Source organism: Engraulis encrasicolus, unplaced genomic scaffold (assembly GCF_034702125.1).
Source record: "Engraulis encrasicolus isolate BLACKSEA-1 unplaced genomic scaffold, IST_EnEncr_1.0 scaffold_33_np1212, whole genome shotgun sequence".
NCBI classification, from domain to species: Eukaryota; Metazoa; Chordata; class Actinopteri; order Clupeiformes; family Engraulidae; genus Engraulis; species Engraulis encrasicolus.
This window is the reverse complement of record NW_026945632.1, coordinates 238,968-262,500: the sequence shown is the minus strand read 5'-3', so window position 1 is coordinate 262,500 and position 23,533 is coordinate 238,968. Positions and strand designations below refer to the sequence as shown.

At 41.1% G+C, this 23,533-nt stretch overlaps 1 protein-coding gene across 2 annotated transcripts; it reads right to left on the bottom strand.

Moving 5' to 3' along the window:
• Positions 1-4,736: 4,736 nt before the first annotated feature.
• Positions 4,737-22,969, bottom strand: LOC134443525 (uncharacterized). 2 transcript variants are annotated; one of them, XM_063193288.1, is made up of 4 exons: positions 22,882-22,969; positions 22,668-22,772; positions 17,042-17,223; positions 4,737-15,802 (listed from the first exon to the last, which is right to left on the bottom strand). In XM_063193288.1, exons 3-4 carry the CDS (start codon positions 17,163-17,165, stop codon positions 12,258-12,260), a joined length of 3,669 nt encoding a protein of 1,222 aa, XP_063049358.1. In that variant the 5' UTR covers positions 17,166-17,223; positions 22,668-22,772; positions 22,882-22,969; the 3' UTR covers positions 4,737-12,257. The 2 variants fall into 2 exon arrangements, with proteins under 2 accessions (XP_063049358.1, XP_063049357.1); XM_063193287.1 differs by having other exon boundaries at positions 17,042-22,772.
• Between the last annotated feature and the right edge of the window lie 564 nt (positions 22,970-23,533).

The following is a 23,533-nucleotide window of genomic DNA, read 5'->3' as shown; positions in this document are numbered from 1 at the left end:
TTTCGAGTGGGCCCCACATTGGAAAAGGTTGGGAACCCCTGATGTAGGCTATTGCTGAGGAGACGGCTGAATATGAATGAATCTAAACATCTCGAAAAACCCGCCCTGTGTTTCATGAACAGACTGAGATAGAGAACTGCGAGGAGCACCGTAGTTTACGTTTTTAATTATTAATGAAAGCAGAACGAAGTTGTTGAGCGCAATTGACACAGAATGACCTTTGTCTCACGGGTACCGCCCACTTCCGCCTAACAGGTAAAATTACGTGACGCAACTGCAGCGCTTGGTGGATGAAGAAGTGACCGCGCACAAACAGTTACAGTTAATTTCGCTTTTACTGGAAGATTAAAAACCCCAACCCAGTGCCGAAGAGACTATATGACGTTTTAAACATGTGTGGCTTTGGTAAGTGAACTAGCTGTGTGTGGGGTAATACAGTCTGTTGAAATGGCGAGTGCGCGCGCATAGTAGCGCCTTTGGTTTGGTCAGCTTGGGCCAAGAGTCTCAGTCATTTGTTTCGGTCGGGTCATGTATTCTAGCCTACATTGCACCAAGAAGTGGTTTGTTTTAGTATCCGTCACTGCAGGCATTGGTTCCTGGCAGCTGTACTCTAGCCTATTGTCGGTTTTGGTCTCCGACCTGCAAACTCGTCAAAGAAAAAAAGGTTACAGTGTACAGCGGGGGTTCTATTTCTATTCACGTGAATGACCTAATTGGCCGTGCAAAAGGTGAATGTCACCAGGGGGTGACGAGTTTGCAGGTATGGGTCTTTTGGCTCGTTCAAAAAATCGAGAATCCCCAGAAAGCCGACCTAAAACCTCGGGAAAGTGGGAGTGAACATTTGGTGACGCAATGTCAGATCGATAATTATCGAGGTTGATCTCTGGCGGAAGTATAGAAGAACGAGTTCCCGAGCTTGTGTTTTGTGTGACGACACACGCATCATCAACATGGCGCCCATGCATGCAACTGACATGTAAACAGTATCATAAATGCTAAAATATCATCTTGTAATCACTATCAACAACACCAGTCAATGTCATTCAATTGCAGATGCACATATTTCAGTAATGCTGGTCTCTGGCTGTTTAATTAAGCTTACTTCAGCTAAAATTATATGTCGTGGGTGTGGAGGCTCAAGGTGAGGTGAAAAAAAGAAAAGAGAACCAAAACAAAACACGCATGAATCCCGATTGTTCCGGGATCAGTGGCGTTCATGCGCCAAACTCCAGAACTCGATTGTCATGTGAGCAGTGTCGTCAGCTGTCTCGAGAGGTCCCGAGCTGGTGAAGGCAACATTTGTTTTGCCGTGTCTGGCTGGTGATGTATGTTGAGACGGTATTCCACCCCCTCACCTGGACGCACCATGAGTCACAGCGCTGAATGACCGCATGATGGCGCTGTCCTGCCGAAAAGCGAGTGCCTGCCAGAACACCAGTGCACTCATTGAAACCAATGACATTTTTTGTGAGAAAATTATACAAATTTTTGCAGAATGAATTACTATAGTTATGTATATAGTTTTTCATTCAATACATTGGCCTATCAGGTTTTTGATTCCTTAGGACATTGCAATAATAATAACAGTGACAGTAGCAATAGTAACAGTATACTGACAAGTTATTTAAAGTAGTAGATTGGGGTAGCACTGCATTGTATGTAACATATTGTATTGTCTTATGTTCCAGGACAGAGGTAGTGCAGGTAAGGTGCAGTCCCGTGTGTGTGTGTGTGTGTGTGTGTGTGTGTGTGTGTGTGTGTGTGTGTGTGTGTGTGTGTGTGTGTGTGTGTGTGTGTGTTTTGTTTTAATTATAGCCTTGTGTACGGGTGGGGAGGGTCGCGTGGGACCGACCAGCATGTTATAGCCCTAAAGGTGATTTTTGCATGTTCATAGTGTGCAGCACTTTTGTGGGAAACGTGTGGGGTTTGAGAGGTGCAAGCATTCGATTTTAGTACTAGTTTTGTAGTAATGGTGATTTTGCATGTCCAAAGTATGCAGTGCCCTTGTGGAGAATGTATTGGGTTTGATGAGTGCCAGCCAGCATTTGAATGTAGTGCTACTGTAGTTGTGTAGTGTGAACCAAAGTGTGCAGTGCCTGTGGGGGAAACATAGGCCTACTGGGTTCTGATGTATGATGTATATTTATAGTGTTATTTAGTACCCTGGAGTCTGTTCTCATATTGCAATTTCGTAAATTCACCACAAGAGGGAACTGTTTAACTTAAAGCCCAGCTGGGAAACTCCCATTCAAAAATACTGGATAAGAGAAAGATAACGCAAACTACGCCCACTCAATGCAAAAGCGTGGGCTCAAGTTGGGTCTCCTAAGGGGGCGTTGTCCCCTCCTTCTTCTTCTATTTTTGAGGTGTTTGCTCAAGACGTGCGCTACCGCCATCTACAGCGCTAAGGGGACTTGATTTATTCTCAACCTCAGGACTCCGAAGGTCTCCTAACCGAAGGTCTCCTAAAGGGGCGTTCACCCGACATAAAGTGGATACCGGAAAAGAAACAAAATGACGCTTCTTGGTTAGATCCAGTTTCTTTGTCCCATTGACGACACAGCACTCCACAGCACATTGTGCTCACTGCACACAACGAAATTACATTTGAGGCCTCACCCGAGCCCTAGACGGCGCCCCAAGAGAGAGCTGGGATTTACCGCTCCCCCATCGTGTTTGATGTATGCTATGATTGCGTGATCGTTTGTAAGTCACTTTGGTTAAAAGCATCTGCCAAATTTAAATGCAATGGAATTTAATGTAATGTGTAATTGCACCGCTGTCTGATTGGAGGCACCGATCTTGTCTGTTCTCTGGGTACAGATAAGGAAGATTGTAAAGCAGCATGGGATTTCCCAGGCTAGCAGAGTGGTGACAAACTCATACCATTGTTTCATATAGAGTCATGGGCGTAATTTCCACGGGGGTTACGGGGGTTTTGACCCCCCCAGACTTCAAACCCTGACAATATAACCCCCCTTATATAATTGTACAACTCCCCCTATATAATTACAGTACTTGTCTTGCATGAACAACTTTACCCATTTTATATAAAATAGTGAAAAATAGTTTCGTTCAGTTATGTTTAATCATGTTGTAATGTAACCCCCCTGCCCCCCTTGGTATTCCCCAAATCTGCGTTAGTTGTGTACGTAGTACGTACTGTCCAATGGGGGAGGTAGATGGACACTCCCAACTGAGATCGCTCCCGGACGTGTAGTCCCAGGTGTTTCTATCACTCCCGGACGTGTAGTCCCACCCGATTATATTTCACGTATTATCATACACTGCCACATACAAACCCCAACTCCGATGAAGTTGGGACGTTTGGTAAACAGTGAATAAAATCAAAATGCTATCATTTTCAAAACACTCAATCTATTCATTAGATGGAGAATAGTGAAAAGACAACATATTAAGTGTTAAAACCGAGAAAAAATATTGTTTTGGGGGACATATGTACTCATTTCTAATTTGAGAAATCCAACACGTCTCAAAAGAGTTGGGACGGGGACAATAAATGGCAGCAAATGTCGAGGAAGACTAAAAACAAAACAAAAGACAACACTTAACAGTTAAATACATTAACCGATGAGATGATTTTATATAAAAAACAGTGTTAATTCCTATCTTGGACATGATTTCACCAGCTTAAATGGTGGGTGTATTCCTTGTCATGTTTTGCAATGTTTTACTTTCTGTAGTGCTTACAGTGTGACAGGTCTTGACCAAAAACCCACCATTTTATCACATGCTGGTCCTTATGATGGAGCCAAACTGTTAAAACATAGTAGAGAATGCAATTTGACCTTACTATGTGGCAGTAATCGAAGATATCCCTTCAAAATATAATGCATGAGTGGCTTTTCATGCTGTTTAAAACCCATTTATACCATTCAGCACTGTATTTAACTCTACAGATGAGTGAGAACATCTTAACCAATGCACTACTGCATCCGCATAACATCATGGAGGCTGACTTTTGAAGCTAGCACTAACACAAGTTGGATGGTCCATTTTCACTGTAGCACAGGATGTGCAATGCTCTATTATTGTCAAAAAGAATGGACTTCTACAACTTCTGCTGACTTCTGTAAGCAAAGGACAGTTTCCCATGTCTTCTGGGTCTATTTCAAGTGAGCTCAGGTGCTTAGGAGAATGTTAAACCCCTGTGTCATTTTCATGCATTAAGCATTCTTAATATGGTCAATTTTCAATAGCTCTAGCACTCCAGGAATTAGAGTGAGACTATAGCCAATATATATTTCATGATGTCATGAACCTATACAATGATTTTATTAACAAAAATATGTCTTATATACACTCAATCGTGGTAAATCAAAGGGAATTCAAAAATGTATGTAATAACTATGGTAATTATTCCCTTTGCATCTTTAATTCTGAGTGACTCAGCCTCTCTGTGATGATCTTATACCTGGACACCTATATTGTCCGTCAGTACAATTCATTTTGAAATGTTCTTCTTTGTTGTTTTATCTTATTTGGATGTTTACTAAATTTCACTGATCCCCGTCCCAACTCTTTTGAGACGTGTTGGATTTATCAAATTAGAAATGAGTACATATGTCCCCCAAAACAATATTTTTTCTCGGTTTTAACACTTAATATGTTGTCTTTTCACTATTCTCCATCTAATGAATAGATTGAATGTTTTGAAAATGATAGCATTTTGATTTTATTCACTGTTTACCAAACGTCCCAACTTCATCGGAGTTGGGGTTAGTACAAGCAATTTAGGGTTAGGGTTAAGGTTAGGGTTAGAAACAAAAAACTAACATCAAAAAGATAACTAGCTCCGTTATATGGCGGTGGGATCGATAGTCTGGCTAGTGGGAGCGAGCCGACCGGGGAGCGTCCTGCGTTGGGAGCGACAAACAGGGAATCTCTCAATGGGTAATCCTCTTCTCCACTATCCCAAATTCAAACTGATTAGCGTTCAGCTTTATCAAGTATTGAGCAATTGTTTTTTTTCTACTTTTAACTTGCAATTGCCACATGATCATGCGTGGATGCGTCTTTGGCATAAGAGACATTATTTCCGAGTGTTTTGAGAACCATAGTGTACCACTGCCTTTCTGCCTGTCAGTTAGTTATATAGCTATTTTATGCTAGGTTACGACAGACAGCTAGTTCAATAACACTGGACGTGGCTGGCTATTTTGGACTTCGTTGATGGCTAGCACTTGGGATATTTACTCCCTCAAACCAACACATTTTGTGAAACCCTAGCAATCGGACGTCTGTTTGTTTTATTTCACGTCATTTAAGTCGTTTTTGGTTACCCCCTGTCCAGTTGCCTGCGTGGTTTCCTATGATAGTATCCACTTCAAATGAGAAGCTTGTTCAGCTGAACCAAAATGCCTGTAAGTTTTTTGACACCAGTAGTAAACACATCCATTTTAAATAATATGTATTGTGGCATTATATTTTGTTTTCAAAATCGCATTTGTTGACAACAGCCAAGCGATTACAGTTTGTTTCGCCAGTGAAGTAATGAATAGAGAGACACGAGAGAGGGTTGGGGAGACAAGGGGTTCCTTCCTCGCGTGACACTATGCGTGGCTGTGCTTGGAGTGAGACAGAGGAGGTCCTCTCAATATTTTTGTCGCCAGTCGCCACTGTATATTTAGTTATAAAAAAAACAACAACAGTCAATTGTATAAATAATGGGTATAGGATATTATGTAGCCAGCAGGCTACTTTAATTTCTACCACAGCAACTTTCTTCTGATCATATGATTAACAACATGGCGAACAGCAGACAAGAGATCCTATTTGTGCAGCATCCTGATTAGTGATTGATGGTTGGGATATGTCATTCATATTTGGCACTGCATCAAAGATTTTATCAACCATCTCTGACTGTAGCTTTCTTCTGATCATATGAATTAGGCCTACTAAGCAAAGGGTAGGAATGTTTTTAATTAATTAATTAATTAATTAACTCATCTTTGCTTTATTGCTATATGCCACATTACAAATGGAGATTTTCTGACAGCTTGACTTAAGCCTGATTGGGAAAATGCATTCTCTAAAACTCTGATGTGAGTTTGCAGCCAAGCCATTTGAACATTAACTGAGGTTTTTTTTATATCAGGTTCAATAACTTGATTGTGCAGGTCACCAAAGAGAGATCCAAGGCCAAGGAGGTACAGGTGATGAGAGAGAGACGGGTGTCCAGAGAGAGAGACGAGGAAGCACAGATGAGAGGGAGAGAGAAGGAGGTGACAAAGGAGGTGAACCAGTTCAAGAGATAGAGTATGAAGGTGTCAGAGGAGGTGCAGCAGTTGAAGGAGAGAGAGGCAACGGAGGAGATGTAGCAGTTGAGCAACAGAAAGGAGGTGATGGAGGAAGTGCATCAGTTGAAGACAGAGGGAGAGAACGAGGCGAAGGAAAATCGGATGACCAAAAACAGGGAGAGAGAGTACAGAGAGAGACAGTGCAGGAGGCACAAATGACCAGGTAACATACATAACTGTACATGCAAATACTGAAGAAAATTGTTTAGCCATTTAATTCATTTAGATGGAAATCTTGACCCCCCCAATTGTCAGCATAAAGTTACGCCCTTGTATAGAGTAAAGTGGTAACTGTTGTGTATGATTAAGGGTTTTAACACACTAAACAGCAAAATCTCTATAGAGTAAGACCTCTACACTGACCTAGTGCAGCTGAAGTACAGAGATGTTATTTTTGTTTTAGATTACAGACATGAGACACGCTTGTAGCCGTCAGGAAGTTACAGACATGACACCTTGAGTGCGTTTTAATATGCGACCTTGCCTCCTCCACTTTCGCTTGTCTCCTCGTCCCGCCTCCTGGCCCCTCCTCCCTGGAGAAAACGATAAAGTTTCCCAGCTGTCAGCCTAGCCACAACAACTTTTGAGGGACTGTTTTTCATTCACCATCCCAATTGCAAATGAGAAAAAGACTCTACAATTGAGCTTTTGCAAGATATTGAAATATAATGCTGTTGTCATTGATGTCATCATGACGAGTAGCAAGTGGAGGAGGCAAGTGGAGGAGGCAAGGTCGCATATTAAGATGCACTCCTTGTTGCTTATTCATCAACATTCACTTGTAGAGCAGTGGGGCATATACTACAGATGGGATATGTACAGTCAGGATAATAAGTATTTGATCCCTTGTTGTTTTTGTTGGGTTAAGACGTGATCAGTGACTTTAAAGTTGTTTTTTTCTTTTTATTTAAAAACTTATTTAAAGTATTTTTTTCTATTCTGTCTGTCTTTTTTCTATTGTGTCTCTCCATGTTAGAATACACCTACCATTAACATTATAGCCTATATAATGTCTTAGTTAGTATAAGCACACCAACTAAATCAGCAAGAGATCAAATACTTTTATGATTCTCACCATGGTTCAGCACATTTTGGACAACTCTACCCACACTACCCCACTCCTGTTACAGTTTGTGCTGCCTTTATACAGTATGTTGTGATGTGTCTAGGAATGTGTGTTTATTTTAGTTATGTCTCCATATTGTGTTCCCCCATAATTTGGGGGACTAAGACTTTTGCAGATTGAATTAAGCACACCCAAAATGACAAAATACCACTGTTTGCCAACTTTGTGTCAAAAATTCCTTTAAAGGCAAGGCAAGGCAAGTTTATTTGTATAGCGCATTTCATACACAGGTGCAACTCAATGTGCTTCACAAGATTAACAAATGCAAAAAAGAAAGGAAACATGGAAGAAAGAAGGAATTAAATTAGTGTCAAAGAACATTTAAAACATTAAGATAAAACACAAGGTAAAATGATAATAATAATAAGATACAAAATAAAATGAACATAAAAAAATAAAAAATAAAAATTTGTGCTAGGGGAAAGCATCTGAGAACAGCTTTGTCTTGAGTCTAGATTTAGAGCTATCAATAGTGGGTGCATTTTTTACGTCATCTGGAAGCTGGTTCCAAAGCTTTGAAGCATAGAAGCTAAAGGCTGACACTCCACACTTTGTTTTGACTTTTGGAATCACCAGCAAATTCTTCTCCGTTGACCTTAGTGACCTGGTTGGTGCATACAGCTGAAACATATCCAGTAGATATGTGGGTCCCATTCCATTGAATGATTTAAACACAAGTAGCATTGCCTTAAAATCAATTCTGTGGCTTACTGGGAGCCAATGCAGCGATCTTAAAATTGGAGTAATGTGGTCGAACTTCCTTGTTTTTGTAAGAACCCTTGCTGCTCCATTTTGTACAAGGTGAAGCTGTGTGATGGTCTTTTTGGGGAGGCCTGTAAAAAGACTGTTACAGTAATCAACCTTACTAGAAATGAAGGCACGTATTAGCTTCTCCAGATCATGTTTAGACATAAGGCCCCTAAATTTAGAGACGTTTTTTATGTGATAAAATGCAGACTTAGTAATAGCTTTCATGTGACTGTTGAAGTTTAACTCTTTAAATGGTTGATAGTACTAGTATAACATAACACTTGCTGAAATTAAACCAGAATCATTAAATGAAATCAAGTTCTTTATTCAGTAGAATCAAATCACATGATTACATACAGAAAACATGAGTACAGGATAATCATCAAACTTGAAGTAAAAGAAAAATATAGAGAAACATTCTACAACACAGTCAAGCTCTCTGGATCTAGATCTAATGTCTTCTTAAGCGAAAATAACCAACACAATCCCACCAGAGCTGGCCTTAAATGTACTCTATTTAAACAGAGCTGATCTTGTCACTGAATGGAAAGGTAATGAAGGCAATCCAAATAACATAAAGTAATGTGTGAATGCACAGTGAAACGTAACAATATACCATTACAAATAGTAAAGCTGATAAAAGATTATAAAAAAAGATGAAAAAAAGTTAAAACCCTATAGAATTTGTGAAACATAGATCAAATCACATGGTCGAACCACCAGTCACCAGCATTATCACCAGCCATGTCCTCGATACAATACATAATGAAGTCCATAATTAGTTAATACACGATTCCCAATCAATACATGTCATAGTTAGAATAGGAAAGATATTTGCAACGGCAGTACAATTTGCCATTTGGTCATCAGTAAAGAGTGCCTCTACCTCTGCGTGTTGAGTGTTCAGGCGAAGGGTGGAGGTGTAGGGGGAGGTATTGATAGGGGAAGGGGCAAGACAATGAAATGAGATTCACCCCTAATGTCCTCTGAAGTGAAAATAATACACCACAATCTCACAAGAGTTTGCCTAGAATTCAAACTAAACTGATCTTGACACTGATTATGAAATTGTTACTGAGATATTAAATAGTAATAAAGACAAAGACAAAATCCAAACATGAAGTAATCGGTACAATGCAAAAATATATCCCCACAATTAGGAAAGGTGATAAAAGATGAAAAAAAAACCTATTCAAATACATCCCATAATTAGTTAATAAAACTTTGCCACTCAATACAATTCAGTTGGTTTGGGAAAGATATTCACAATGGCTTTTGCCATCAAACGTAGCCAGAGAGACTTCAAAACACAGAAGAGGGACCCACTTTATCACAGACATTAGCTTAAATTTTGATTCCTCTGTTCCACTGAGAAAGAATTCTGTAGAAATAAAGAAAAAAAAAAAAACACGATCCAAATAAATTGAAAAAACAAGCCATAATGCTAGCCCCTACATTTGTCAAACACAAAAACAGCATTATTCAAAGTAACCCAGAAAATCATTAAATACTGCCTTTGCTTTTTACTTCATCATTTGGAATATTTACCGTTTTTCTCCACTGTGAGATTTTCTCTGCCACCCTCTGCATAACAGCCCCCTTCCTGACTTGCTGTAACTCTTTGATGCGCTGCAGATATCCAGGCTTGGCACACTGTTCCTCTGACTGTATCCAGGGGTGTTGTTCAGGGGGTTAAAGTGTGACTGAGTCACCAGGGCCCCATATTTATATGGGGCCCACATACAGTCTGATTTATATATATATACATGGCAGGGGGTCCATTGGAGCTGATTGTACATAGGGCTGAAAATGTGCTGCTACGCCCCTGACTGTATCATCAGGTCAATGCGGTTTGTAGTAGCCAAAGCATCTGGACGAAGTGCGATCTCTTTCAGACGCTGCAGACAGGTAGTTACAGTTTCCATCATCTCCAACACCCTTCACTTGGTGATATTCCTCTTCCAACTTTGCTACAATTTCCTGTTCATCTTCTCTCCCATTGCTTCCTCATATTTACTTTTCAGCTCCTCTTCTCTGTCACACGTTTATACAAGTCATGTGATTTACATCCTGCATGGCCCCAAGCTCCGGATCTCATGCAGAGACACACAGCCAGCTTTATCCGCATCATTTGGTATACCACTGGGACAGGTGCAGTTGCATCCAGTTGGTGATAAATTGTGCCAATGAAATGTCAATATTTTCTAAACTTGCTCTTCACATGCAAAGTTCTCTAGGTCTCTGGATCTAGATGTAATGTCCTCTTAAGCGGCAACATCACACCAAAGCAATATTTAAATTTATAAAAAGATGTAAAAAAAGACATTAAGGTGATAAAAGATTAAAAGTGACTGTGAGACATAATCAAACCACATGGTCGAACCAACAGCCACCTCCTCAATAAAATACAAAATACATCCCATAATTTGCTAATAAAGCATTGCAAGGTAATACATTTCATAATTGGTTTGGTGAAAACATGTTTTTTGGCTATTAGCAAACGTGCCAGAAAGATGGTACTGCTGCTGATGTACTTCAAAACACAGAGAAGAGAGACCAACTTTATCATAGACGTTAGCTTACGTTTTCATTCCTCAATTCCATTGAGAATGAATTATAAAAAAAATCAAGCCATAATGCTCTCTACATTAGGAAAACACAAAACAGTGTTATTTAAAGTAACACAGAAAATCATTAAATGCCGCCTTGGCTTTTGACTTTATCATGTGGAATTTTGATTGTTCTTCTCCACTGAGATCAGTGTTGTCTTTCACTTTTTTCAAAATAACAGCACTTTTTTTAACTTCCTTTAATGCTTTGATGCGCTGCTTGTATGTGCTTGAATCGCCAGAGGATCTGGCCTAAGTGCGATCTCTTTCAGACGTTGCAGACAAGTAGTTACAGTTTCCATCATCTCTATAACCTGACGACTTTCCAGTTCTAACTGTATCATCATTTTCTCTTTACTCATCTTCTCTCCAAGTGCTGCTTCAAATCTACTCTTCAGCTCTTCATATGTCCTCCTCTCTCTCACACGCTTTATCTCCCATCTGTAGGTCACGTTGGAATGAGAACTCAATGCACATTTCCCCGGACACACATTGCATTGTCCATCATCTGACATTATATCACAGCATTTTTCATCACCATCAGTAATTACCAGGCACGGGTAGTGGCAGGTGAAGTTGCATTTATCACAGTTGGTGCTTAAAGTTCCTGTTGGAATATGAATCTTATCAGATTTCTCTATTTCTACTTCACATTCAAAGTCCTTGTTTGCTTCAATTTGAATCTTGTTTTTGTCCAATATAGCTTGCGTCATTGTTATTTCCTCCATGGTTGACAAACCCCTTCGGATGAGCGGCTGCAATCCATCAACAGTTGTGCCAAGCTCTTTGCGTTCTTTAAGGATTTCTTTTGTCAGGATCAGACTCAGGGCTTTGTCAGGGCTTTCATTTTTTCGAGACCATGAAATCAAAGTCAGTCTCATCGCTCTTCTCCCGTTTGTTATTGGCATAAAGCACAGAGTTGTTAAATTTAAAATGGACAGGAGAACCATCATCCTGTGTAGCACATGGAATGTTGGCCTCTTTGATGGCTTCCAATACAGGTGGGATTTTGCTATCAGCAAAGGTGACCATAGGGATGATGTTGCTGGAGACACAGGGAGGATCGACTCAAAGATGTACCACTGTGTGTGTGTGTAAGATGAAGGGAAGCAGCCTTACAAAACACATTGCATCAATGTCCTCCTTATTTGTGAAAAACTCCCTTTTTTTTGTAATCTCCTTGTCTCGTTTGATTCCTCTTGTTTTCCAAAATCAATGATTGTGGGTGAATATGGAACTTGTGAATTCATCTTTAAAAAGTCATATATAAAGTATATTGGCTACCAATAAAGGTCACCACCGTGATGTAGTTTGAGATGTTCATCCCAAATTCAGAGATGATTGCCCAACATATATACCTCTGTGTGTGTGTCAGACAAGCTAAAGCCTATTATTCTATTAACATATTGAGAAACTGCCAAGCAGATCCCTTGATACCCCCTACAAATGATGTCAACTTCTGGTATGTCGTTTGCTCTTCTGTACTGAGATCTCTGCCACTTGTTGGATTACAACAGCTCCTATTCTCACCTCCTGTAGCTCTCTGATGTGTTCCTTATATCCAGGTCTGGCCTCCTGTTTCTCTGACTCTATCAGCAAGTCAATATAGTCTGGGATAGACAAAGGATCTGGACGAAGTGCGATCTCTTTCAGACGCATCAGGCATTTAGTTAGATTTCCCATCATTTTTACAATCTTTTCTTGGACTTGGTGATATTCCTCTTCTAACTTTGCAATTATTTCCTCTGCATTCATCTTCTCTCCCACTGCTTTCACATATTTACTCTTCAGCTCATTGTATGTCCTCTTCTCCTTCACACGTTTGATGTCCCATCTGTACCTCATGTTAAAATGAACACTCCACACACATCTCCCTGGGCACACTCTGCAATTTCCATCTGTCATTGCATAACACCCTTCCTTGTCATCATCCTTCGGTATATGACAAGGGTAGTGGCAGGTGTAGTTGCATCCAAGGCAGTTGGTGATAAAAGTTCCTGATGAAATATCAATCTTGAGAGATTTCTCAACTTCTACCTCATATTCAAAGTCCTTGTTTTCATTAATTTCACTCTTGTGTTTGTCCAATTCAGCCCTTGTTGTTCTCAGTACCTCCATGGTTGACAAACCCTTCCGGATGAGTGGCTGCACTCCCTGGACAGTTACCTCCAGCTGTTTACGCTCTTGAAGAACTTGCTTCGTCAGGGTCAGACTCTGAGTTTCCATCGTTCCAAGATGTGTAAAGAATTTGTTCATGCTGGCCTTTCCCATTTTCCAGAACATGTAATCAAAGTCCTCACCACCGCTGCATCCGGTGTTGTCGGCAAAAAGAACAGAATTGTTAAACTTGAAATGGACAGGTACGGCACATGGAATCTTGGCTTCTGTGATGGCTTCCAGTACTGGAGGACTTTTGCCATCAGCAAAGGTGACCAGAGTGATGATGTTGTTGGAGATGTCCTTCCCAAACACAGAGAGGATTGCCTGAAATATGTACCGCTGTGTGTGCGTCAGACGAGCTAAAGCAGACTGCACTACGAAACATACTGCATCAATTGCATCAATTCCACCCTTCTTATTGAAAAACTCTCTGATTTTTTCTGTAATCTCCTTGTCTTGTTTGATTCCTCTGGTGTCTCCAAACCCTGGGGTGTCGATGATTGTGAGGGAGTACGGAACTTGGAATTCATCTGTGCAGTGAATCTGATAGGCTGTCACCTCTGAAGTCTGACTGTGTGCTTGTGATTTGTTGGTTTCTTCATCAATCAGTTTAAATCTCCAGTTGTCCTCCCAGTCAACTCCTAGTATGTAGTTGATCATGCCATTGATGAGGGTTGTTTTGCCAGATCCAGTGGCACCAACAAGCATGATGGTTTTGTTCGTAGGGCTACGGGATGATGCTTTCCCGAACACCTTCTTGTTGAAATGATGTGATGAAGATTTTGTCATTCTCAGCAGATATGCTTTTGGAGTACCTGAGAGGGGAGTAAACCTTTTTGTATCCAGTGGTCCTTTCCTGGTGTTGATCTTAATCTCTTCACCAGGTTTGCTTACACCGTTAGCAGCATCTGTGTACATCCTAATGGAGAAGGTTGTATTCGGTTCCAGGTTCTTCAGAGTAAATGTGTACACCTCTGTTTTGGTTTCTTCTCTCTGCCAGTCACCGCTGTTTCCCTCCTTATACTCAATGGTGTACTGTTTTGCAGGTTCACATTGTTCTGGGATTGACCAGGTCAAGGTGATGGAGTTTGCCTTCACTTCCTCCACTCGCAAATTGGTTGGTGGGCTAGAAGTAGGTTTAGCAGTCACAACAGTAACAGCATCACTGCTGATGACATAGCCAAGTTTACCCACAGCTGTGGCTCTGATCTCATATTTAGTTCCTGGCTTCAGTCCTGACAGAGTTACTGTCTTCTTGTTCTTCTGCACAGGGTGAGACATCCATTCAGTCTCCTGTGTCTTGTTGAACTCTACTCGATACTCTACAGTGGCAGAATCTGGGTCTGATACACCAACTGTTAATGCGTCAAACGATACATCAGAGGTGGTTGGAGTGGCAGGTTTGGATGGAGGAGTGAAGGTGACAGGCTCATCATTCCCATCTTCATATATGAATATACAGGCTCCAGGGTAACGCTCATCATGTTTGGATGAAACAATGAATTTGGTGGCATCACTGTTGGTCATCTTCTTCAACTGCATGAACAGTTGTAACTGTCTCCTCATGCTTTGTCTGGTATCAGTTAGCCAGTCAGTATTTATGCTCTGTGAAACATCCGCCTGCAGACTTTCAGTCATCATTCCTGTGGGAGTAAGGAAATTGGATTGTTTCACGAGGCTGCTATCAGGCTGGTCTAAAGAGGTAAATGAAAAGCTCACAATGTTTGTGATGTCTACATCAGACAAAATATCATCCAAGTTGTCATCCAGTTTTAGGCCATGTTTCTCTAGCTGCTTGAGGAGAGAGGTCACTGTGTCTGATTCCTTTTCCTTCTGCTTTAGCCACACATCCAGGGCTCCACTGTTGAAAGGAGATTTCTCATGAGCCTTAAGGATGTCTTCAAGGGCACTCTCCTCTTTTCCACCCCCTCGAATAGAGGGAAGAACTGACTTGAGCTTCTGCACAAACTCTAACTTGTAGTGACGGCAGTTTTGCACGAAAGTCCTCAGCTTCTTCTCCATGGCAGAGAAAGTTGTTGCTGCTGTGTCCTCCACCAGGTCATTGCATCTCATCTCCGTCTTGTTTAAATGCTCTATGACTTCTGAGGAGTGTGTGATGAGGCTGTTGCTGATTTCTCTGTGTAGTTTTGCAGCTTTTGAGTCCAGCTTTACCAGAGGGTACAACCACACCTTGACTGGAATGGCATGCTCCCCATTGTCTCCCAGGAGTGTTGGCAGTTGTCTGTAAACATTTACAGCCTCACTGAATGTCGACGGGTTGCTAGGTAGGTGGAAGTCTCCATGAAAAGTGCAATTGAATTTTTCCACAGCTGATTTCCCTTTGTCATCCATCTCGAAAGATGCCTCTGCATTTATTTTGAGGAATTTCAGTTTTTCCATCATGATTTCAGCTTCCCCCTCTACTTCTTTCTTGTCTTCATCGTTAGATAATTCTCTGTCAAACACAAAGTAAGCACTGGCCCCGTACAAGATGGCTGTGACGACATGTGTGGCGGTATCATCTTCAAAAACATTTGGATGGGATACCTGTCCACGGCCCAGATGAGACATTGTTAGTGTTTCATGTGTTGTTGTTGTTTTGTACTGAAGAGTGAGCCGCTGTTGTTTATAAGATCTCTTTGTGTCTTGGAAGTATTTAGCTGATCCTGACACATTCACCAGTCCTCCAAGTAGACTTAATTTCAGAGATCCAGATACGTTTAATAAATTTGACTTCTCATCAATTGAATCTGATGCTGTGATGTTGAATTCTGAATGGTGTTGCTGGGTTTTATCAATATTCTTTTGCAGTTCATCATGATTCCACAATGTTATACCTATTAGAAACAAGAAATCAAAAAAAGGATATTAAAACATCCAGTAAAATATTATATGTAGTCCTTGTACTGTATGTAGGGCTTAGAGCCAAAGGGGTGTAACGGGCATTTTTTGCAAAAATGAGTTGTTTAGATCAAATTAAAGGTCTTGATGAGCTCTGTCTAACTGTGTCAAAATGACACATCAGAACTCAACCTGTATTGAATAATTAAAAACAAAGACAAAGATGTGTTGGAGCCAAATTGGTGTAGGCTATCTCCATTTACATCTATGGCTTAAGTGGTTGGGGTCAAATTGACCCCAAGGATCACGGATGTTCCAAAATTTGAGGGTTAAATAGGCCTATGTAGACACACAACTATCTTTTCATTCGTTCTAGTTTTATTGTCTTTTTTTCAACCCCCTTTCCAACCCTACTAGAAGGAGTGCCACAAAAAGCAAGGAACCACTACATGGTGAGATTGACGTCGAAATAATTACAGAAATGCCTGATAGCCATAGCCACACAGTCTCCAGCAATCAGAATTCCCCCATGTGCTTTCTGTTTTGAGGTGATAAAGAATCTGACCATGCATTTCCATCCAAATTCTCTCCAGGTATAAGAATTAGTACATTTCCATTGGAATTCACAACAGCTGGACCATTCTTCTTCCGATATGACTTGAGTAAATGCATAAATGCTTGCTATAGTTTTGATAAAAGACATTTATTCAAAGAGGAATAGACTCCTAACAGAACTACCTTGATTGTTGTATCCTCATTATCTATGTGTTTCTCTTAATATCTTAACACAGGGGTCCCCAAACATTTTTCTCTGGGGGCCACATTATCGTTCTGTGATCAGGGGCCGGGATCAAACATGTTGGCCGTGTACTTGGCCACTGCCTGTTATAGCCATAATTTCTAGCACAAAATAGTTTATCATTACAAGTGATTTGCAAAAGAAGTGAGTACTTCACATGTTTTTCCATTTGAAATACCACAGGTATTCCTTTTAATTTCGAATAACCATGTAAAAATAGCAAGGAAAGGTTAGAAAAATATGGTGATTGACAGTTTATTAGTGATAAAATAGAAATGGTAGGCCTGTTCAAGTCAAGTCAAGTAGGTTTTATTGTCAATTTCTTTACATGCACTGGTCATACAAAGAATTTGAAATTACATCTACTGTCATCAATATTTCTTGAAATGGCAACCATGACGGCCTGTGCGTTTATTGTGATGTTGAACATTCTTACCGTAGCAGGAGACGGTGCCATGGCTGGAAGTTAGCTTGGCTAATTTGTCGTGGCTTCTAGCCCGCCCCCGCCTCGTGAGCTCTCGTGGGTTCCCGGGATAATCCGAACACTTGACAGACTGCATGCGCGTTCATGTGTTTTGAAGGCGTGGCTTTGAGGGGAGGGCTGAAGGGAGAGGCGGGCTGTGTATTTTCAAAAATATAGCTCACAGGAACCGTTTTTCAAAGATCTCCAACCCTACCTTTAAGTTTTTTTGGTGTGTGGGCTATGTGTGGGGGTGCTAGGATATATTGAAATGACTTTTTATGTCACCAACAGAGCAATAATACATATATGAGACATAAACATGTGCCAAAGTGTTGTTTCATACTGATTTTGTAGACATTTAAGTGGTTGGGGTCAAATTGACCCCAAGGATCACGGATGTTCCAAAATTTGAGGGTTAAATGGGCCTATGTAGACACACAACTATCTTTTCATTCGTTCTAGTTTTATTGTCTTTTTTTCAACCCCCTTTCCAACCCTACTAGAAGGAGTGCCACAAAAAGCAAGGAACCACTACATGGTGAGATTGACGTCGAAATAATTACAGAAATGCCTGATAGCCATAGCCACACAGTCTCCAGCAATCAGAATTCCCCCATGTGCTTTCTGTTTTGAGGTGATAAAGAATCTGACCATGCATTTCCATCCAAATTCTCTCCAGGTATAAGAATTAGTACATTTCCATTGGAATTCACAACAGCTGGACCATTCTTCTTCCGATATGACTTGAGTAAATGCATAAATGCTTGCTATAGTTTTGATATAAGACATTTATTCAAAGAGGAATAGACTCCTAACAGAACTACCTTGATTGTTGTATCCTCATTATCTATGTGTTTCTCTTAATATCTTAACACAGGGGTCCCCAAACATTTTTCTCTGGGGGCCACATTATCGTTCTGTGATCAGGGGCCGGGATCAAACATGTTGGCCGTGTACTTGGCCACTGCCTGTTATAGCCATAATTTCTAGCACAAAATAGTTTATCATTACAAGTGATTTGCAAAAGAAGTGAGTACTTCACATGTTTTTCCATTTGAAATACCACAGGTATTCCTTTTAATTTCGAATAACCATGTAAAAATAGCAAGGAAAGGTTAGAAAAATATGGTGATTGACAGTTTATTAGTGATACAATAGAAATGGTAGGCCTGTTCAAGTCAAGTCAAGTAGGTTTTATTGTCAATTTCTTTACATGCACTGGTCATACAAAGAATTTGAAATTACATTTCTTGCTTTCCCATACAGACATAGACTAATCTAGGTAAGGACATAGACAGTATAGACATAGACAGTACTTATACATGGACTTAAGACAGTATGGACATAGACAGTGCTCATACAGACATTTAAAGTGCAAGACTGGACAACAGAAGACTTGTAGAGGACATACATTAAGAGGTATTGTTGTGCTATTGTGCTTTTCCTAAAAAAGTCCTTTATAGCGTTCTGACATGGTAATAGTAGCATTTTGAAGAAAAAAAAAATATTTAAAAAGGTCTGTCAAGTACACCAGCAGCAGTGTGTGTGTGTGTGTGTGTGTGTGTATGTGTGTGTATGTGTTTAGTGCAGGTAGAAGGTGCGGTGTGCGTCTGTGTGTGTGTTCGTGTGTCTGTCTGTGTGTGTGTGTGTGCGTGTGTGTGTGTCAGTGTGTGTATGTTTGGGTTAAGTGCAGAAAGTGCAGTGTGCTTGTGTGTGTGTGTGTGTGTGTGTGTGTGTGTGTGTGTGTGTGTGTGTGTGTGTGTGTGTGTGTGTGTGTGTGTGTGTGCATGTTTTGAGTTAGTGCAGGTTGAAAGTTCAGTGACAAGTATAGTAGTGCAGGTGGAATGTTCAGTCGCAGATATGGTGGTGGGGGATGCGGGGGGGGGGGTTGTCAGTGGCCTTGCTGGCTAGAGGCTGACAGTGGAGGGAAAGTGGGTTGAGTGTTGATATTACAGTGAGAAACTTCTGGTGATTCACACTAGGTTAGTGAAAATTAAACTGTAGGAAGGCCTGTTGATAAACAAAATAAATATTTTAAAAATATATTTCATCATTATTGTTTTTCTGTGAGGATTGCTTTTGGGCCAGTTCAAATGGAGGGCCAAAGGGGTGTGGCGGGCCGTATCCGGCCCCCGGGCCTTAGTTTAACACAATGGCATAACTGTAGATATCTGGAACACACACACACACACACACACACACACACACACACACACACACACACACACACACGCACACACATACACACACACACACACACACAGCCTTTAACACACATTTCTAACGACTAAAACGTGAGGATATTAGGACACAGAAGACGCCGCCAAATCAGCTGGGAACCGGAACTGGTTGTAGATTTATCTTTTTCCAAAAAACCTTTTCAAAGGGTGTTACCATCACAGGCTGTGTTACTGTCTTGTTCTTAATTAGCTACTAATTAAGTTACTAAAATTAATTTGCTCAAAAAGTGCCTACTGTCCTCCCCTTTTGCTATAGAATGAGAAATATATTTTTTCGACAGGAAGGCATTCTGAAACGTCTTCCAGAAGGGAGGAGCTCATTGTGATCACGACCCAACTTTGGTCCGCGGCCCTGCTCTAGCGCGCGAAAACACACACACACACACACACACACAGACACACACACACACACACACACACACACACACACACACACACACACACACACACACACACACACACACACACACACACACACATTTTTCTCCACAGACAGTGATGGACGTAGATCAGGCAAATACATTTTCACTCTGCCCCTGACACACACCCAGCCCCTTAGCACCCACTGACACAGCCCAGACACACACACATTACTGTAGCACACACACACACACACACACTCACAACACACTAGCCCACACACACCTACACACAGAATCTTAGCACACACACACACACCCACACACACGGCCCTTTGGCACACAGACACTTTGCCCCCTGACATACACAAACACACACACACAGCCCTTAGCGTGCACACACTCACATGGGCCTCTAGCACACACACACTCTGTTCCTGACACAATTTAATCATGGTTTATCTGTGGTTTAAGTATGGTTTTACCATAGTGGAACCACAGTCAATCAATGCTTAAACCAGTGGTTCTTAACCTGGGGTGCGGGCACCCCCCAGGGGGTGAGTGGCATTTTGTTTGCGTTGAGGTTGTGACCAAAATTTTGCTTGCAAACATTATAACTAGGCTAAATTAAAACCTAAATATTAAAAGGCTAAATATTTTGTATTTGGTCACCATTTAACGTCATTAAGGCATTGATTAATGTATCGTGGAAGAATCATTGTAATTACTCACTTAAATCATTTTTAGTGCGTATACTCATACAGAAGTTTGGTGTAGGGGTGCACGGCTCGTCCTCAACAAGATAAGGAAGAAAAAAAGGTGATCATTCACAGAATTGAGGTAGCGGTGGAATTGTTTTAGAGATTCTTCATCACCATTCCACAAAATAAAGACATCATCAATAAAGCGTTTGTACAGTAAAAGGCTTTTAAAATGTGGATTAACCTCGGAGTTCAACACATATTGGTTCTCAAAAAAACCCATGTACAGGTTCGCATAGTTGGGAGCCATGGTGCTACCCATGGCCGTCCCTTTGACTTGTAAGAAATATTCCTCTTTAAAAAGAAAATAATTGTTGGCGAGAACTGGTGATGGTGATGAAGAATCTCTAAAACAATTCCACCGCTACCTCAATTCTGTGAATGATCATTTGAATTTTACCCTTGAATATGACCAATCCAAAATCAGCTTCCTAGATGTTCCAATCATCAAGGATGGCTGCACTCTGCATACGGACCTATTCCGAAAGCCCACGGATAGGAACACCCTGCTTCGGGGTGACAGTTACCATCCTGGTCACCTCATTAGAAGCCTCCCAATCAGCCAGTTCCATCGGGTTAGGAGATTATGCACCACTAGTGAGACATACACAACTGAATGTCTAATTCCCAAACCTACTGGCCAAAAACAGAAGCGCGACTCCACATTATGTATAACCAGATATTCTCCTCTTGGCTCTGAGTTTAGGAAGATTATTCACAAACACTGGCATGTGATTGAAACGGATCCCAAACTCAAAAATGTTTTTACAGACCCCCCATCCATGGTTTTTAAACGTGCCCCCAATTTAAGAGACATGCTGGTGAGGTCTTACACTCCCACCAGGCAACAAAACCCTTTCAATGTACCCGACGGTAACTATAAGTGTGGGAATTGCGCACAATGTGGCTACACGCAGAAGAGCAAGACGTACACACACCCACACACTGGGAAACACTGTAGCATACGGGGAGTAATTACGTGCAACACACAGTTTGTTGTTTATTTAATTAAATGCCCATGCGGACTTGCCTATGTCGGTAAGACAAACCGAGCTTTGCGCACCCGCATATCTGAGCATCGCAGTAATATCAGATGCGGTGATATTCGCAACCCTGTAGTGGCACATTTTCTCTCTGCGGGACACAGTATATGTACTCTCAGATACACTGGCATTGAAAAGGTGGACAGGCCCCCTAGAGGGGGCAATCATGATCGCCTTCTTTTACAACGAGAGACATACTATATCCATCTCCTGAATACTATGTCCCCACATGGATTAAATGAGGAGTTTGACATTAAGCCTTTCCTATAATTTGGGATTAACTTCAACTCTGCAGAACTTCTGGAATGCATTAGGATTGTTGTAATGTGTAATCTTGTAAATATTGATTTGGTAACACTGGCAATCTAAGGTATTGGTGACGTGTATATATTTATTCACTGTATGGGTTTTATTATTATTGTCTTTCATTTTGTAATTCTCTTGTCTTTTCACATTTTAATTATGCAATTCCTTGGGATAATGTGTCAATTTTGGGAACATTGTTATTTCATATCAGCTGACCCTATGCCCGCCCCTTCCTTTTCTATAAGAACTGTCACTCACGGGCTGACACACACCTATACACCTGACGAAGACCGCCTGAGGTCGAAACGTTGTGTTCTAATAAATCGGTGAGCAGCAACAGTGTGCGGATTTTCTTTCTTCCTTTATGCACGTTTGTTTTGATCCAGCACCTGTTTTACTGGATGTGCGCGCATCACATACACTTCTTTTGAATTTTTGTTTGACCCATAACGTCTAACTGGGTGGATACGTAGATTTGCCCCAATTTTGTTTAGCTTTGTTTTCACAATAGTTGTTTGGTTGCACACACTATGCACTATGCACACTCTTATCTATGTAAAGATATTAAATGTATGTGTTCTATATTTTGTATATAATATCTAATTTTATAAATAGGTGGACGGGAGTGGTAGGAATGATCGGGGACTGAAAACGACTGATATACCATCAGCAGTCGGAGGCGATAGCCCTAGTTTGCTAATGGAAATGTATTTGATATAAGCTATTTAAGTAGTTAATTATAAATGTAATCAGACTTTAGTTGTGCTTCACCACACATATGGGACTCGAATCCATGCTTTTCGCAACTTAACTTTCTCGGACACTTTCACAGCAAAAAGACAACAGTTAATTCTAATGGCAGAACTTTGATTAAACTGGTGTCTGCTTACCTGATTTTTTCTTGGCCACTTGGTTTTCGTCACCCAGATGTAATGTCGTCCTCAATCTCTCCTCCTTCACACGTTGAAGGTCACTAAGCTACTGGATTCTGGTCCCTGTGTGTTCGTTTTTGGGGAAATAAGACAGAGAGGTTATTATAAAGCATAACAATTTTGAATGATTTATTTTAACATAATATAATAACAGAGTTAAAATCTTACTCACCTCAGTTACCGATGAGCAATCAAAGCATTTAGAGATCTGGAATTCAATCTTTTCTATCCCTGATCCATAACAATGCTGTCAGTTTGGGAGTAGAACTGATCTATCTTTCCCTGTGCTGCAACTTAAAAATCATCAGTGTGTGTGGGGAGGGGCCGTGTGTGTGGGGAGGGGCTGTGTGTGTGTGTGTGTGTGTGTGTGTGTGTGTGTGTGTGTGTGTGTGTGTGTGTGTGTGTGTGTGTGTGTGTGTGTGTGTGTGTGTGTGTGTGTGTGTGTGTGTGTGTGTGTGTGTGTACAGCAGTGTTATCTGTTCACATCAGTCCGTCACTCTGGGTTGGAACAACAACAAGGTCCCGGAGATACACTTCCTGGTTTCCAGAACAGGGATCACACACACACACACACACACACACACACACACACACACACACACACACACACACACACACACACACACACACACACACACGCATGCACGCACACAAACACACACACACACACACACGCACACGCACACACACACACACACACACACACACACATTCACGCATGAGTGCGCACACACCCAGACGCATGGATGCACGCACGCACGCACGCACACGCTCACACAAATGCACAAATATGTGCACAGTACTGTACAGTATATACAATAAAC